The sequence below is a fragment of the Ammospiza caudacuta genome, chromosome 30, assembly GCF_027887145.1.
Source record: "Ammospiza caudacuta isolate bAmmCau1 chromosome 30, bAmmCau1.pri, whole genome shotgun sequence".
Taxonomy (NCBI): domain Eukaryota; kingdom Metazoa; phylum Chordata; class Aves; order Passeriformes; family Passerellidae; genus Ammospiza; species Ammospiza caudacuta.
The window spans coordinates 4,099,628-4,117,284 of NC_080622.1; the positions used below are offsets into that span (position 1 = coordinate 4,099,628).

Genomic DNA, 17,657 nt, shown 5'->3' on the forward strand with positions numbered 1-17,657 from the left:
TGACCCCACAGCAGCAGGGAGGGGACACTTGGGGACAGGAGCTTGTCCTGGGGCTCGTCCCCAAGCCTGTGACAGCAGGGCGGTGGCACTTGGGGACCAGAGTCCATCTCTGAAGCAGGGAGGTGACACTTGGGGACCAGAGAATGTCCTTGAGCTCCTTGGTGGTGTCCTCAAGCCTGTGCCAGCAGCAAGGTGACACTTGGGGACCGAAGAATGTCCTGGGGCTTGGTGGTGTCCCCAACTCCATGTGCCAGCAGGGAGGTGACACTTGGGGACTGAAATCCATCCTTGTCCCCACACCAGCAGGGAGGTGACATTTGGGGACCAGAGTCCATCCTGACCCCACACCAGCAGGGAGGTGACATTTGGGGACCAGAGTCCATCCTGACCCCACACCAGCAGGGAGGTGACACAATTCTGGGGCACTGTCCTTGTCCCCAACCCTACACCAGCAGGGAGGTGACATTTGGGGACCAGAGTCCATCCTTGTCCCCAGCCCCACAGAAGCAGGGAGGTGACACTTGGGGACTGAAATAATCCATCCTTGTCCCCACACCAGCAGGGAGGTGACAGTTCTGGGGCGCTGTCCTTGACCCCACACCAGCAGGGAGGTGACACCGGGGGACTGAAGTCCATCCTTGACCCCACGCCAGGGAGGTGACACTTGGGGACAAGAGTCCATCCTTGTCCTCAGCCCCACAGCAGCAAGGAGGTGACACCAAGGACCAGAGTCCATCCTGACCCCACACCAGCAGGGAGGTGACAGTTCTGGGCCACTGCCCTTGTCCCCACACCAGCAGGGAGGTGACATCGGGGGACTGAAGTCCATCCTTGACCCCACACCAGCAGGGAGGCGACACCCGGGGACCGGAGCAGTGGGGACAGAGCCGGGCAGGTACGAGGGGGGCTGGCTGTCCCCAGGTGTCCCCAGGTGTCCCCAGGTGTCCCCAGGTGTCCCCAGGTGTCCCCCCGGGGCCCGGCTCACACCAGGTGGCCGCGGCCGTTGATGTAGATGCCGTTGGAGCTGGGCTTGGCCTGCAGCATGCCGTTCTCCTGCACAAAGTGCGTCATGGCCGCCTTGATGGGGTCCCCCCCGCCGCCCCCACCCTCCTCCTCCTCTTCCTTGGGCTCCTTCCCGCCGGGCGCCGGTGGCACCGCGGGGACAGCGGGGACAACCACGGGGACGTCGGTCTGTGTCTCGATCTCCCGCACCGTGGAGAGCGTGGAGTAACTGCGGCCCTCGGGCTCCTCGCTCTGGGGACAAAAGGGACGCGTCAGGGGTGCCACCGGGTGTGGGGCGGGGACATGGGGACCAATGGGGACATGGGGACCAATGGGGACGTGGGCACTGCTGGGGACATGGGGACCAGTGGGGACATGGGGACCAAAGGGGACATTGGAACCATGGGGACAAATGGGTACCAATGACACCAGTGAGGACATGGGGAACAATGGGGACATGGGGACCAATGGGGACATTGGAACCATGGGGACAAATGGGTACCAATGACACCAGTGAGGACATGGGGAACAATGGGGACATGGGGAACAATGGGGACATGGGCACTGTGGAGACGTGGGGTCCATGGGGACATGGGGACAAATGGGGACCAATGAGATCAGTGGAGACATGGGGAGCAATGGGGACAATTGGGATATGGGGACCAATGGAGACCGTGGGGACATGGGTGACATGGGGATATGGTCACCATGGGGACATAGGGACCACTGGGGACATGAGGACCAATGGGGACACAGGGACCAGCGGGGACCAATGAGACAGGTGGGGACATGGGGACCATGGTGACATGGCATTGATGGGGACACGGGCACCATTGGAACCATGGGGACATTGGAACCAAGGGCACCAATGGCGACATGGGGACAAATGGGGACATGGGCACTGTGGGGACATTGGAACCATGGGGACCAATGGGGATATGGGCACTGATGGGGACACAGACACTGCTGGGGACATGGGTGCCACCAGGGACATGGCCACCATGGGGACATGATCAGAACAAGGGGAAGGACAGGGACACCAATGAGGACAGGGGCACCATGGGGACACGGACATCACTGTGGGGGACATGGGTGCCACTGGGGACAGGGACACCCCCAGGAACACGGTGACCCTGTGTCCCTGGTGTCCCCCGTGTCTCACCATGGCGGAGCAGATGCTGGTGCCACGCAGACTGTCCCCTCGCAGGCTGTCCCCCCTCAGGCTGTCCCCTCGCAGGCTGTCCCCCCTCAGGCTGCCCTGCCGACTCTCCGTGCGCAGCTGCAGCGTCTCCTCCAGCTGGGACAGGATGGTCAGCGCCCAGGACACACCAAGGACACCCCACAGACACCCCAAAGCCTGACCCCATGGACACCCCATGGACACCCTATGGACATTCCACGGACATTCCATAGACACCCCATAGTTTGATTCCATGGACATTCCATGGACACCCCATGAACACTCCAAAACCTGACCCCATGGACACCCCATGGATCCTCCATGGACATCCCCCAGTTTGATTCCATGGAGACCCCATGGACATCTCCTAGTTTGACCCCATGGACACCCCATGGACATTCCATGGACACCTCAAAGTCTCACCCCATGGACACCCCACAGACACCCCAAAGCCTGACCCCATGGACACCCCATGGACACCCTATGGACATTCCACGGACATTCCATAGACACCCCATAGTTTGATTCCATGGACATTCCATGGACACCCCATGAACACTCCAAAACCTGACCCCATGGACACCCCATGGATCCTCCATGGACATCCCCCAGTTTGATTCCATGGAGACCCCATGGACATCTCCTGGTTTGACCCCATGGACACCCCATGGACATTCCATGGACACCTCAAAGTCTCACCCCATGGACACCCCACAGACACCCCAAAGCCTGACCCCATGGACACCCCATGGACACCCTATGGACATTCCACGGACATTCCATAGACACCCCATAGTTTGATTCCATGGACATTCCATGGACACCCCATGAACACTCCAAAACCTGACCCCATGGACACCCCATGGATCCTCCATGGACATCCCCCAGTTTGATTCCATGGAGACCCCATGGACATCTCCTAGTTTGACCCCATGGACACCCCATGGACATTCCATGGACACCTCAAAGTCTCACCCCATGGACACCCCACAGACACCCCAAAGCCTGACCCCATGGACACCCCATGGACACCCTATGGACATTCCACGGACATTCCATAGACACCCCATAGTTTGATTCCATGGACATTCCATGGACACCCCATGAACACTCCAAAACCTGACCCCATGGACACCCCATGGATCCTCCATGGACATCCCCCAGTTTGATTCCATGGAGACCCCATGGACATCTCCTGGTTTGACCCCATGGACACCCCATGGACATTCCATGGACACCTCAAAGTCTCACCCCATGGACACCCCACAGACACCCCAAAGCCTGACCCCATGGACACCCCATGGACACCCTATGGACATTCCACGGACATTCCATAGACACCCCATAGTTTGATTCCATGGACATTCCATGGACACCCCATGAACACTCCAAAACCTGACCCCATGGACACCCCATGGATCCTCCATGGACATCCCCCAGTTTGATTCCATGGAGACCCCATGGACATCTCCTGGTTTGACCCCATGGACACCCCATAGACATTCCATGGACACCCCAAAGCCTGACCCCATGGGTCCTCCATGGACATCCCCCAGTTTGACCCCGTGGAGACCCCACAGACACCCCATGGACACCCCATAGTTTGACCCCATGGACACCCCACAGCCCAACCCAATCCCCCTTCCTTGGGCACCCCAAGGCCCTGCACCCCCCACCCCCGGCCCCCCAAGCGCCCCCCGTTTCCGTGTCCCCACCTGTGCCCGGGGGTCGCTGCTGTGGCTGGAGTGGAGCCTCCGGATGGAATTTTCCCGGGTCAGCGTCAGCTCCTCCTCGCTGGGGACATGGGGGACACTCAGCACCGGCCCCGTGTCATCCCCCGGTGTCACCCAATGTCCCCCCGTGGCTGTGTCCATGTCCCACATCCCGTGTCACCCCCGTCCCTCGTGTGCCCCATGTCCTCTCTTGTCCCACTGTGTCCCCCGTGTCCCTCATGTCCTGCCATATCCTCTATCCCATGTCCCCATCGTGTCGTCTATGTCCCCATGTGTCCCCCTGCATCTTCCATGTCCTTGTGTCCATCCTGTCTCCCATTGACTCCTGTCCCCCATGTCCCTCATGTCCCCACGTCCCTCCATGTAGCTGTGTTCCTCAATGTCCCCCATTGTCCCCCAATGTCCCCATGTCCCTTGTGTCCCTCCATGTCCATCCATGTCCCCATATCCCCCCATGTCCCTCATGTCCCTAAGTCCGTCCATGTACCTGTGTTCCTCAACATCCCCCATTGTCCCCCATGTCCCCATGGCCCCCATGTCCCCCAGTGTCCATCCATGTCCCCATGTCTCTCCATGTACCTGTGTCCCCCCCGTGTCCCCCTCCATGTCCCCTATGTCCCTCCATGTACCTGTGACTCCCAAAGCCCCTTCATGTCCATCCGTGTCCCTCCATGTACCTGTGCCCCCAATGTCTCCTCATGTCCCCTCTGTCCCTCCATGTCCCCCCGTGTCCCCATGTCCCTCCATATCCCCATGTCCCCCAATGTCCCCTCATGTCCCCTCCCTTACTATTTCTCGGAGATGCGCTGTGTTTTGCGTTTGTGGTACAGGGTCATGACCACCACGACGATGACGAGGACGCAGAGCAGGACGGCGGCGATGACCCCGACCACCACCACCGAGGCCGACACCAGGTCCACGCGGCGCACCGTGTCCTCTGGGGGAGCCCACAGGGGTCAGAGGCACCCCGAAATGGGGGGACACCCCACAGAGGACACCCCGAACCAGGGGGACACCCCACAGCGGTCAGGGGACATCCCAAATCAGGGGGAGACCCCAAACCAGGGGTCACGGGGCACCCGAAACAGGGGGACACCCCAAAGGGGACAGCCTCAACCAGGGGGACACCCCACAAGGGTCCGGGGACACCCCAAACCATGGGGACACCCCACAGGGGTCAGAGGACATCCCAAATCAGGGGGACACCCCACAGGGGACACCCTGAACCAGGGGGACACTCCACAAGGGTCAGGGGGCACCCAAAGCAGGGGGGACACCCCAGGAGGGACACCCCAAACTGGGGGAGACACCACAAGGGTCAGGGAACACCCCAAACCATGGGAGACCCCCAAACCAGGGATCAGGGGACACCCCGAACTAGGGGAGACCCCAAAGGGGTCAGGGGACCCCCCAAAAGATGATGTGGCATGGTGGGTGGGTGGGTGACCAGTGGGTGAGGATGGACAGCAAGAGGTGTCAGAGGGACAGATGGACAATCCATGGATGGGCAGATGGATGGACAGGTGGACAAGTCCATCCATGGATGGATAGAGGGGTGTCCATGATCAGATGGACTGACGAGGACGTCCAGGGGTGGGAGGACGGACAAACGGACAGATGGACAAGCCCATGACCAATGGGTGGGGATGGACAGTGAGAGGTGCCAGAGGGACGGACAGAAGGATGGATGGACAGATGGACGGATAAGCAGGAATCTGGAGGCACGACCGGATGGGCGAGTGGACGGAAGGGCAGATGAGTGGACAGAAAGATGGATGAGTGGGCAGAAGGGTGGAGGAGTAGACAGAAGGACAGAGGAGTGGACAGAAGGACAGAGGAGTGGACGGAAGGGTGGATGAATGGACAGAAGGACGGAGGAGTGGACAGAAGGATGGAGGAGTGGACAGAAGGACAGATGAGTGGACGGAAGGATGGAGGAGTGGAAGGAGGGTGGATGAGTGGAAGGAGGGTGGATGAGTGGACAGAAGGACAGAGGAGCGGATGGAAAGACAGATGAGCGGACAGAAGGACGGATGAGTGGACGGAAGGGCGGGTGAGGGAACGGCAGGGCGGGCGTGAGCAGGCAGTGAGTAAAGCCGGGCTGGATGAGCACACGATGAGTGGACGGGCGTGGAAGAGGGATGGACCTCGGTGGGATGGGCACAGGGTGGGAGGAGCGGAGGGAGGGACAGACAGATGGATGAGTGAATGAACGGGTGTGTGGATGGACAGATGGACAGATGGGTGGGTGGATGAGTGAATGAATGGATGTGTGGACGGACAGAGGGGTGGGTGGATGAGTGGATGAATGGATGGACAGATGAGCAGACAGAGGGATGGGTCGATGAATGGATGGATGGATGGATGGATGGATGAATGAATGAATGAATGAATGAATGAATGAATGAATGATGGATGGATGGATGGATGGATGGATGGATGGATGGATGGATGGATAAACGGACATACAGACAGATGCAGAAACCAAGCCCAGCACTCCCTTCACCACACTCTCCCTTCTGCCGTGCCCACCCAGGTGTCCCCTTGTCCCTGTCCCCACCTGTGGCGCGTCCCCGGATGCTGACGTTGGCCCGGGCCTCCTTGGCGGCCACCCGGTTGGACACTCGGCACACGTAGTCACCGGCGTCGGCCACGGCCAGCGGCCGCTGGAACAGCAGCGTGTCCCCCTTGACCCTGACACCCGCGGGCAGCGGCGCGTCCACCCTGCGGGGACAGCCTGGTGTCAGCCACGGTGACATCTCACCATGACAGTCCTGGTGACAGCCCTGGTGACATCTTCCAGTGACAGCCCCAGTGACAATCCCCGGTGACAGCCCCAGTGACAATCTCCAGCTTCAGCCACGGTGACAGTTGCAGTGACAGCCCCCAGTGACACCCCCCGGTGACCACCCGGGAGTCAGACCCTGTGATATCTCCTGGTGACATCTCCTGGTGACAACCGTCTGTGACCGCCCCTAGTGGCAGACACCAGTGACTGCCCCCAGCGACATCTCCTGGCGACAACCCCAGTGACAGCCCTGGTGACATCTCCCCATGACAGCCCCGCTGACAACCCTCGGTGACATCTCCTGGTCACAACCCTCAGTGACCACCCCAGTGTCAGCCCCGGTGGCATCTCCCGGTGACAACTCCAGTGACAGCCCCCAGTGACATTCCTTGGTCACTGCCCCGGTGACACCCCCCGGTGACAGCCCCTGATGACATCCCCTCAGTGACACCCCCTGGTGACACCTCCCAGCGACAACCCCGGTGACAACCCCGGTGACAGCCCCGGGCGGTGCCATCGGTGCCATCACAGCCGCCGTGCCGGTTCCCACGGGTGCCGCCCAGCCGGGCCTGCCCGGGCACGCGGCACTGCCAGGCCCTGCCAGGCCCAGCCACGGCGGCACCGGCACCGGAACGGCATGGGCGGGGGCACGATGGGGGTGGGGAGGTGGGACAGCACAGGGGGACATGGCACAGGGACAAGGGGATGTGGCAGAGACTGGGGGACGTGGAAGGGACAGGGGGATGTGACAGGGTGACACAGCAGGGACATGGCAAGGACAGGGGGATGTGGCACAGGAGGATGTGGCACCGGGACAGGGGGACGTGGAAGGGACAGGGGGACGTGGAAGGGACAGAGGGATGGGGCAGGGACAGAGGGATATGGCAGGGACGGGGTGACACAACAGGGACAGAGGGACATGGCAGGGACAGAGGGACGTGGAAGTTAGGGAGATGTGGCACAGGGACAGGGGGACATGGAAGGGACAGGGGAACGTGGCAGGGACAGGGGGACATGGAAGGGACTGGGGGATGTGGCAGGGACAGGAGGGACATGGCACTGCAGCAGGGGGATGTGGCAGGAGCAGGGGACATGGAAGGGACAGGGGGGACAAGGGTGACACAAGAGGGACATGGCAGGTACAAGAGGATGTGGCTGAGACAGGGGTGACACAACAGGGACATGGGCACGGGGACATGGCACAGGAGCGGGAGGATGTGGCAGGGACAGGGGTGACACAGCAGGGACACGTGGGGACAGGGAGGAACCAACACAGGCAGCAGGGACACAGCAGGGCCATGGGACACGGACATGGCAGGGACAGTGACACGGGCAAGGGGACACAGGGCAGGGGGCCATGGGGAGGTGACAGGGGGTGACAGGGGGGGACAGTGGCCTCACCGTGTCCAGTTGAAGGTCGGGGGGGGGTTGCCGTCCCCCAGGCAGGTCAGCGCCGCCCCCTCCATCCCCTCCTGCCACTCGGCCGTGTGGCCCAGCACCGACGCGTCCGACAGGTCTGGGGACACCCAGGGGACAGTCAGGGGACAGTCAGGGGACAAGGTCCCACAGCCCCGCTGTGCCCCCCATGGCCACGGTGTCCCCCTGTGTCCCTCATCCTCCCCATGCCCAATGTCCCACCCTCCGTGTCCCCAAGGTCCTCCGTGCCAGCATGCCCCAGTGTCACCTGTGTCCCCACACTCCCAATGCCACCTGTGTGCCCCATGTCCCCAGCACCCTCCACCTGCCCAGTGCCCCCAATGTCCCCAAAGTCCCCAATGCCCTCAGTGCTCCCCGTGATTTCCATGTTCCCAATGTCCCCCATGTCCCCAGTGCCACCCTCACCCTCCATGTCCCCTGTGCCCAGGATGTCCCCAACACCCTCCGTGTCCCCAGTGTCCTCCACACCTCTCAACACCCCCAACGCCTCCGTGTCCCTCAAGGCTCTCCATGTCCCCAGTGCCCATCGTGTCCCCAAAGCCCTCCATGTCTCACATGTCCCCAGTGTCCTCCATGTCCCCAGTGTCCCCCACATTCCCAACACCCTCCATGTCCCCAATGCCCTCCATGTCCCCAACACACTCCATGTCCCCTGTCAACCCCCATGTCCCCAATGCCCATTATGCTTCCAAAAGCCTCCATGTCCCCAAAGCCCTCCATGTCCCCAACACCTTCCATGTCTCCAATACCCACATGTCTACTGTCAACCCCAATGTCCCCCATGTCCCCAGAGCTCTCCACGCTCCCCATGTCCCCAACACCCTCCGTGTCCCCTGTCAACCCCCATGTCCCCAATGCCCTGCCATGTCCCCCAATGTCCCCCATGTCCCCAATACCTCCCACACCCCCCATCACCCTCAATGTCCCCAACGCCCTCCACGTCCCCAACACTCTCCACATCCGCAATGTCCCCCACGTCCCCAGAGCTCTCCACACTCCCCATGTCCCCAACATCCCCCCGTGTCCCCAATGCCCTCCATGTCCCCAACACCTCCTACACCCCCAACACCTCCCACATCCCCAACACCCTCCATGTCCCCTGTCAATCCCCATGTACTCGACACTCCCCCCATCCCCAGTACCCTCCATGTCCCCAATGCCCCCCATGTCCCAAATACCTCCCACACTCCCCATCACCCCCAGTGTTACCAACACCCCCCATGTCCCCAACACCCCCCATGTCCCCAGAGCTCTCCACAACCCCAATGTCCCCAACACCCCCCATCTCCCCCAACACCCCCATCATCCCCAACGCCCCCCACGCCCCCATCACTGCCCGCTGGCGCACAGGCGACGCTGAGCGTGTGCGTGATCCTCTTCTCGTGGCGCAGGCCGGGGTGTGCCACCACGCAGGTGAGGCTCTTGCCGTTCATGCTGCGCCCGGGCACCAGGAAGAACTCGCTGGTGACGGAGGCGGAGCGCGCGTGGGCCGAGCGCCGCGTGGCGTTGGTGCCGCGCACCTCGGTCTCCCAGCGCACCGATGGCACCGGGCTGCCCTCGGCCGTGCACGAGGCCGCCAGCGTCCGGCCCTGACCCTCCTCCAGCGGCGGGCCCGGGTTCAGGATGGGCAGCGGTGGCACTGGCGGGGGGACAGGGTGGTTAGGGGCACGGTGGTGGTGGTCTGGGGGGGTTATTGGGGGCTCAGGGTGTTGGCGGTGTGTGGGGTGTCTACGTGGCACCGTTGCGTCCCCAGTGCCTTCTGTGTGCCCAGAGTCCTCAAATCGTCCGTGCCCATGGTGTCCCCTCTGCCCTCCATGTGCCCCATGTCCCCTATGTCCCCTGTGCCCCATGTCCCCGGTCCCACATACCCCATGTGTCCCATGCCCTCATGTCCTGTGTCTCATGTCCCCCATGTCCTCTGCACCTCCCATACCCTTCATGTTCCAAATGTCCCACATGCCCCATGTCCCCTGTGCCCCCCATACTCCATGTCCCCTGTGTCCCCATACATCCCACATGCCCTACGTGCCATATGCCTTCTGTCCCACGTGTCCCCTGTCAAGCCACATGTCCCCAAATGTGCCCCCACATCCCCAACACCCCCCTACGTCCCCCTCAGGTCCCCTGTGCTCCACATCCCTGTCCCATATACCGTGTCCCACATGTCCCATGTGCCCCACGTCCCTGTCCCATGTCCCCTGTGTCCCATATGCCCCCCATGCCCCACATGCTCCATATCCCCTGTCCCATATGTCCCCTGTCCCATGTGCCCCATGGCCCCTGTGTCCCAAGCCCCTTGCCCCATGTGCCACTTGCTCTACGTCCCCTGTGCCCCCCACCCTCCGTGCCCCACATCCCTGTCCCATGTACCCCATGTCCCCCGTGTCACCCATACTCGCCCCGTCCCCCGCGTCCCACACGTGCCTCGTGCCCCACGTGTCCCACACATCCCCGTGCCCCCCGTTCCCTCGCTCACCGAGCACCCTGAGCGTGAGGCGCCCCTCGAAGTTGCCCATGGGGAAGGTGATCAGGTGGCACTCGTAGTCGCCCTCGTCGCCCTGCACGGCGTTGCGCAGCACGATGGCGCCGTCGCCGAGGTCGCCGTGCCCGTGGCGCAGCACGCGGCCCACGAAGGGCTCCTGCACGTGCTCGCCGTGCTGCGGGTTCAGCACGGCCACCTCGGCGGGCACCGCGCCCGCGCCGCCGCCGCGCTTCAGCCACGTCACCTGCACCACCTGCTCCTGCTCCTGCGCCCGGTACCGGCACGGCAGCACCACGTCCTGGCCCAGCACGGCCGTCACGCTGCGCGGCACCTCCACGCGGCCGCCGCCTGTGGGGACACGGGGGGACAGCTGAGTGACACCTGAGTGACACCTGAGTGTGGGTACAGGCACCTCCACGCGGCCGCCGCCTGTGGGGACACATGGGGACACCTGTGTGACACCTGAGTGTGGCACCTGAGTGTGGGTACAGGCACCTCCACATGGCCGCTGCCTGTGGGGACATGGGGACACCTGTGTGACACCTGGGGGACACCTGAGTGTGGGTACAGGCACCTCCACGCGGCCACTGCCTGTGGGACACACAGGGGGACACCTGTGACACCTGGGGGACACCTGGGACACATGAGTGTGACACCTGAGTGTGGGTACAGGCGCCTCCACGCAGCCACCACCTGTGGGGACACATGGGGACACCTGAGTGACACCTGAGTGCAGCACCTGGGACACCACCTGTGACATCTGAGTGACACCTGAGTGCGGCACCTGGGACACCTGTGTGACACCTGTGTGTGGCACCTGTGACACCTGAGTGTGGGTACAGGCACCTCCACGCGTCCACCACCTGCGGGGACATGGGGGACACCTGAGTGACACGTGGGACACCACCTGTGACACCTGAGGGACACCTGAGTGTGACACCTGAGTGTGACACCTGTGTGTGGGTACAGGCACCTCCACACGGCCACCGCCTGCGGGACACTGGGGGGACACCCGAGTGACACTTGGGACACTTGAGAGACACCTGGGACACCTGTGGGTACAGGCACCTCCACGCAGCCCCTGTCTGTTGGGACAGGGCAGTGGCACCTGATGTGACACCTGTGTCACCAGGTGTGGCACCGAGCGGGCACAGGGATGTGCAGGGGCACAGAATAACGTGGCACCTCCACCTGCCCCAACCTGTGGGGACCTCAGCGTGTCCCCTGTGCCACCACCCGTGGGCACCAGGTGCGATCCCAGGCGCGCAAGGGGCTGTGGGACAGCCACGTGTCCCTTGTGTCACCACCTGTGGGCACTTCAGGTGGTTCCAGGTGTGTGACAGCACATCTGGGCACACCTGCACGGGGCTCAGGACACACCTGCGGGATTTGGGGTTCAGGTTGAGGGCCCGGCTGGGGTTTGGGGGTGCAGATTTGAGGGGCAGAATTTGAGGTGCCACATTTGGGGTCCGAGTGCTGGGGATTGCCTTGGGGTTTTGGGGAAGTTTTGGGGTGCAGGATTTGGGGGTGCAGATCTGGGGGGGCTGGTTGGGTGTTTGGGGTGCAGCTTTTGGGGTTGAAGACTTGGGGGGAAGTTTTAGGGGGCTATCAGGGGATTTGAGGTGCAGATTTAGGGTGAGGTTTTGGGGACTGGCTGAGTGTTTGGGGGCAGGTTTGTGCCTGAGAATTTGGGGTACAGGATGTGGGGTGCAAGTTTGGAGGTTCAAGATTTGGGGGGCTATCAGGGTATTTGGGGTGCGGTTTTGGGGACTGGCTGAGGTTTTGGGGGCAGGTTTGTGGTTGAGAATTTGGGGTGTAGAACGTGGAGTGGAGGATTTGGGGCGAAGGATTGTAGTTGAGAATTTGGGGTGCGGGATTTGGGGTGCGGGATTTGGGGCTCGTTAGAAGCCTTTGGGTTCGAGTTTGGGGCGCAGGATTTGGGGTGCAAATTTGGGGTGTGGGATTTGAGGAGAAGGTTCGGGGCGCAGATTTGGGGTGCGGGGTTGTGGTTGAGAATTTGAGGCGCAGGATTTGGGGTCCAGTTTCGGGGCTCATTAGGATCCTTTAGGTTCGACTTCGAGGTCCAGGATTTTGGGGTCTCCTTGGGGTGGGGGTTAGGTGCATTTTTGGGGGTGCATTTTTAACAGTGGGCGTGTCCGGGGCGAGGGGGCGTGTCCGCAGTTTTGGGGGGCGTGTCCCGCCCCGCCGCCGCCGCCAGAAGCGGCCGGGCCGGCCCGTCCAGCCCAACCGGCCGGGACGGATCCCCCTCTGCCGCCCCCGCCGAGCCCCCCGGGGGCTCCCCAAAACGCCCCCCACCCCCTAAACCCCCCGAGGACCCCAGACTCATTAACCCTTTCATTAATTACCCCGTAACCCCCCCCCACACGTGCCTCAGTTTCCCCAAGCGCCGCCGCGCTGCGGAGCGAACGGAGAGCTCGGGGTGGGATTTGGGGGGTCCCGTGAGGGGTCTGCGGGGGTCCCGCGGGGGTCCCCGCGGCCGTGGGGCGGTTCTGGGGTTCCGTGGGGAGGTTCCCCCCCTCGGGGCGTCCCCACCCAGCGGGGCCCGAGCGCGTGGGAACGGGCGCGGGGAACCGGCAGAACCGGCCCCGCTGCCCCCACGCCCCGCCGGCGGGGGGGGGGGGAGCCCAAAACCAGCCCCGGCAGCGGCCGTGGGGGGTCCCGGGTGGTCCCCCAAATTCCCACGGGGGTCCAGCCCCGATTGGGGGAGGGGGGGAGGCGCTCGGGGCGGTTTTTTTCCCACGGGCACGCGCGCACGTGCGGGGCCACCCCCGGTCGCCGCACCCCGAGATGATGGGGGGGACACGAGTGGAGAGACCCCCCCCCAATCCCAAGACCCAAAAAAAGGGGTCGCACGAGCGTGGGAACGCCTTGCACACTCGTGGGAACGCCTTGCACACGCGTGTGCGCCCCACGCCCCAGCAAGGCACCGAGGAAGGCGCGGGGACCCCCTCCGAACCCCCCCATAGGGTGCGGGTCTCGCGTGGGGGGTGGGAGGGCTCAGCACCCTTGGGTGGTCCCCAGCCCGTTCCCACGCGTCCCCAGGGGAAACTGAGGCACAGAGAGAGGGGGGGGGGCGGGGCAGAGCAGGGACCCCCCCGGGGCCATCCCGGTTCCCACGGTTTGTTCCCCCCCCGTTCCACTCAGGGTGTCCCCAAACGGGTCCGCGTGCCCTGGGGAGGGGGGGGGGGGGGGAGCGGAGCCCACGCAGAGGCGCAGGTGCGCACGCACGGGCACGCGCGCAGGTGTGCGCGCACACGCGTGTGAAGCGCCCGAGGCGCTGCTGCCCCCCCCCCCCTCACCACCATCATCATCATCATCATCATCATCATCATCATCCCCCCCTAATCACGGACAGACGGACACGCGGGGCCGCAGGTGCACACGCGAGCGCTCCCACGTACACACACACACGCGCGCACCTGCACACACGCGTGTGCGCGCACACCTGCGCGCGCCCCCGCCGCTCCCGGTTTCACCCCAACCCCCGCTCCGTGGGAGCCCCGGTTCCTCCCCCCCACCCCATCCCGGTCCCGGTCCCGGTCCCGGTTCGGCCCCTCCGGGAGTTCCGGGGTGCCCCCGGTATCCCCGAGCCCCGGTGCCGGTCGGGGAGAAACGTGGGAAGCGCTCCCGCTCCCGGGACCCCTCGCAGCCGCTCCCGGTCCTTATCCCGGTTTTATCCCGGTTTTATCCCGGTTTTATCCCGGTGTTTATCCCGGTGCCGGTGCCAGCGCCGGTGTCCCGTGGCCCTTACCGGTGACGGCGAGCAGGAAGCCGAGCAGGAGCACGGGCGCCCCGGGCATCCCGCGGGGCTCCATGCGCAGCGCTCCGGGCTCACGGCGCCGCTCGGGGCCCGGGCAGCACCATCCGGACCGGAGCGGGCCCCACCGGCACCGCCGGGACAGCGCCGGGACAGCGCCGGGACGACCGGGCACGGCCTCGGCGGCTCCCTCCGGGCAGTACCGGGACGCACCGGGAGCCACCGGGAGGCACCGAGGCGCTCCGGGCTGAGCCGGGCCGGAGCGGGCGGGACCGGGGCCGAGCCGGGCCGGTGGCGGCGGAGGGGCCGGTGCTGCTCGGCTGCGGGACGGTACCGGGGCAGGGGCGGGGCGGGGCGGGGCTCGGGGGGCGGGGCTCGGGGGGCGGGGCCTGGCGGGGCGGGGCCGGGCGGGGCGGACCGGTCCGGCAGGTCCGGCCGGGGGCGGGGCCGAGGGCGCGGCCTTAAAGCGGCGATGGCCGCGGGGGGAGCGGTGGGGCCACACCCGGCGGGGCCGGGAGCGCTCCCAGTACTCCCAGTAACCTGCCAGTGTTCCCTCCCAGTGCCCTCCATGGCTCCCCCAGTACTCCCAGTGCACTCCACGGACCTCCCAGTGCTCCCTCCCAGCGCTCCCAGTAACCCCCATGGGACATTCAGTGTTTCGTCCCAGTGCTCCCAGTGCCCTCCATGGCACCCCCAGTGCTGGCAGTGCCCCCCATGGACCTCCCAGTGCCCCCAGTCCTCCCAGTGCCCTCCATGGCTCCCCCAGTACTCCCAGTGCACTCCACGGACCTCCCAGTGCTCCCTCCCAGTGCTCCCAGTAACCTGCCAGTGTTCCCTCCCAGCGCTCCCAGTAACCCCCATGGGACATTCAGTGTTTCGTCCCAGTGCTCCCAGTGCCCTCCATGGCACCCCCAGTGCTCCCAGTAACCCCCCATGGACCTCCCAGTGCTCCCAGTGCGCTCCATGGACCTCCCAGTGCTCCCAGTAACCCGCCATGGACTCCCAGTGCTCCCAGTGCCCTCCATGGACCTCCAGTGCTCCCAGTAACCCGCTATGGACTCCCAGTGCCCTCCCAGTGACCCGCCATGGACTCCCAGTGCCCCTGGTGACCCCCCCCATGGACTTCCCAGTGCTCCCAGTGCCCTCCATGGCTCCCCCAGTACTCCCAGTGCGCTCCACGGACCTCCCAGTGCTCCCAGTAACCCTGATGGCATCCCCAGTTCTCTCCATGGCACCCCCGGTGACTCCCCCATGGCAGACCCAGTGCTCCCAGTGCCCTCCATGGACCTCCCAGTGCTCCCAGTAACCCCCCATGGACCTCCCAGTGCTCCCAGTAACCACCCATGGACTTCCCAGTGCTCCCAGTGCTCCCAGTATCCCCCCCAGTCCATTCCTATCCCCTCCCAGTGCTCCCAGTAACCCCCCATGGACCTCCCAGTGCTCCCAGTATCCCCCCCATGGCAGCCCCAGTGCCCCCAGTGCCCCCCATGGACCTCCCAGTGCTCCCAGTGCCCCTCGTGTCCCCCCCCAGTCCATTCCTATCCCCTCCCAGTGCTCCCAGTAACCCCTCACGGACCTCCCAGTGCCCCCCCAACCCTTCCCATTACCCCCCCAGTATATCCCAGCTCCTTCCCACACCTGGGGGCCGTCAGCGACACCCCCAAAAGTTTTGGGATCCCCGAATTTCCCCCAGGGAAACCCAATGGGAGTGTGGGGGGGGATGGGATGGGGGGTGTTTATTGGCACAGCAAAAATTGGGAAAATGGGGAAAAATCAGGAATGGGAATGTGGGGGGATCAGCAGAGGCCAGACCCAGCTGAGCACACCCGGGGGACCCCAAAATTGTGGGGGAGGAACGGGGACCCCCTCCCCCCCCCCTCAGGACCCCCCAACTTCGGAGCTCTCCGGGGAGGGGTCCTTGGAAGCGGAGCAGATGTGGAAGATCCCTGGGGGAGGGGGAAAGGGGGGATTAGGGGGGGCTGAGGAGGGGGTCTGGGAACCCCAAAATTACCCCCAAAAATTGGGGGGAAGTGGGGGGGGGAATCTCATTCCCTGCAGAGCCCGGGCACAGCTCAGCGCAGGGATGGACACCCCAGTTCCAGTGACCCCCCCACCCCGTTCCCGTGCTCCCCCCAATTCCCCTGACCCGTTACCGTGACCCCCAAATCCCCGTTCCCCTCGCCGTCCCCGTTCCCTCCCAATCCCGTTTTCCCCTCCCCGTTCCGGTATCCCCCCTCAAATCCCCGTTTCCCCCGCACCGTTCCGGTGCCCGCCGTTCCCGTTTCTCCCCCCGTTCCCGTTCCTCTCCCCCCTCCTCCCCGTTCCCTGTTTTCCCCCTCAATCCCCGTTCCCCCCTTCCCGTTCCGATGACTCCCCGTTTTCCCCTCCCGTTCCCGTTTCCCCCCCCCCCATTCTCGTTTCTCCCCCCGTTCCCGTTTCCCGCCCCTCATTCCCTTTTCCCCCCTCCCGTTCCCGTTCCTCCCCGTTCCCATTTCCCCCCCTCGTTCCCGTTTCCCCCTCCGTTCCTCTCCTATTCCCGTTCCCTGCCCCGCTCCCGTTCCCCACCCCCCCACCCCCCATTCCCGGTCCCGTTCCCGGTACCGGCCGATCCCCCCGGTTCCCGTTTCCCTCCAATCCCCGTTCCCTCCCCTCCCCATTCCCGTTTCTCCCCTCCATTCCCAGTTTCCCCCCCCCCCCCCCGGTTCCCATTCCCGTTCCCGGTACCGGCCGATCCCCCCGGTTCCCGTTTCCCCCGCCTCCATTCCCGTTCCCGGTTCCGCCCATTCCCGTTCCTGTTCCCCCCCATTCCTGGTCCCGTTCCCGGTCCCGGCCGATCCCCCCGGTTCCCGTTTCCCTCCAATCCCCGTTCCCTCCCCTCCCCATTCCCGGTCCCGTTCCCGGTTCCCGTTCCCGGTTCCCGTTCCGGTACCGGCCGATCCCCCCGGTTCCCGTTTCCCCCGCCTCCATTCCCGTTCCCGGTTCCGCCCATTCCCGTTCCTGTTCCCCCCCATTCCTGGTCCCGTTCCCGGTACCGGCCGATCCCCCCGGTTCCCGTTTCCTCCGCCTCCATTCCCGTTCCTGTTCCCCCCCATTCCCGGTCCCGTTCCCGGTTCCCGTTCCCGGTACCGGCCGATCCCCCCGGTTCCCGTTTCCCCCGCCTCCATTCCCGTTCCTGTTCTCCCCCATTCCCGGTCCCGTTCCCGGTCCCGTTCCCGGTTCCCGTTCCCGGTACCGGCCGATCCCAGCAGCGCCGCCGC

General features: G+C 64.4%; 1 protein-coding gene across 1 annotated transcript; it reads right to left on the minus strand.

Annotated features, from left to right (window-relative positions):
* Window positions 1–364: 364 nt before the first annotated feature.
* Window positions 365–14,542, minus strand: NECTIN4 (nectin cell adhesion molecule 4). The gene is made up of 9 exons (XM_058821820.1): window positions 14,395–14,542; window positions 10,617–10,970; window positions 9,489–9,779; window positions 8,105–8,219; window positions 6,476–6,639; window positions 4,705–4,852; window positions 3,898–3,976; window positions 2,165–2,299; window positions 365–1,254 (listed from the first exon to the last, which is right to left on the minus strand). Exons 1-9 carry the CDS (start codon window positions 14,456–14,458, stop codon window positions 982–984), a joined length of 1,623 nt encoding a protein of 540 aa, XP_058677803.1. The 5' UTR covers window positions 14,459–14,542; the 3' UTR covers window positions 365–981.
* Between the last annotated feature and the right edge of the window lie 3,115 nt (window positions 14,543–17,657).

Coding starts and splice junctions, on each gene's coding strand:
- NECTIN4 (XM_058821820.1), bottom strand. CDS start 14,458: ATGGAGCCCCGCGGGATGCCCGGGGCGCCCGTGCTCCTGCTCGGCTTC. Junction 8,220..9,488: donor GCACACGCTCAGCGTCGCCT/GTGCGCCAGCGG, acceptor GGGTGTCCCCAG/ACCTGTCGGACGCGTCGGTG. Junction 1,255..2,164: donor CCAGCATCTGCTCCGCCATG/GTGAGACACGGG, acceptor TTTTGTCCCCAG/AGCGAGGAGCCCGAGGGCCG.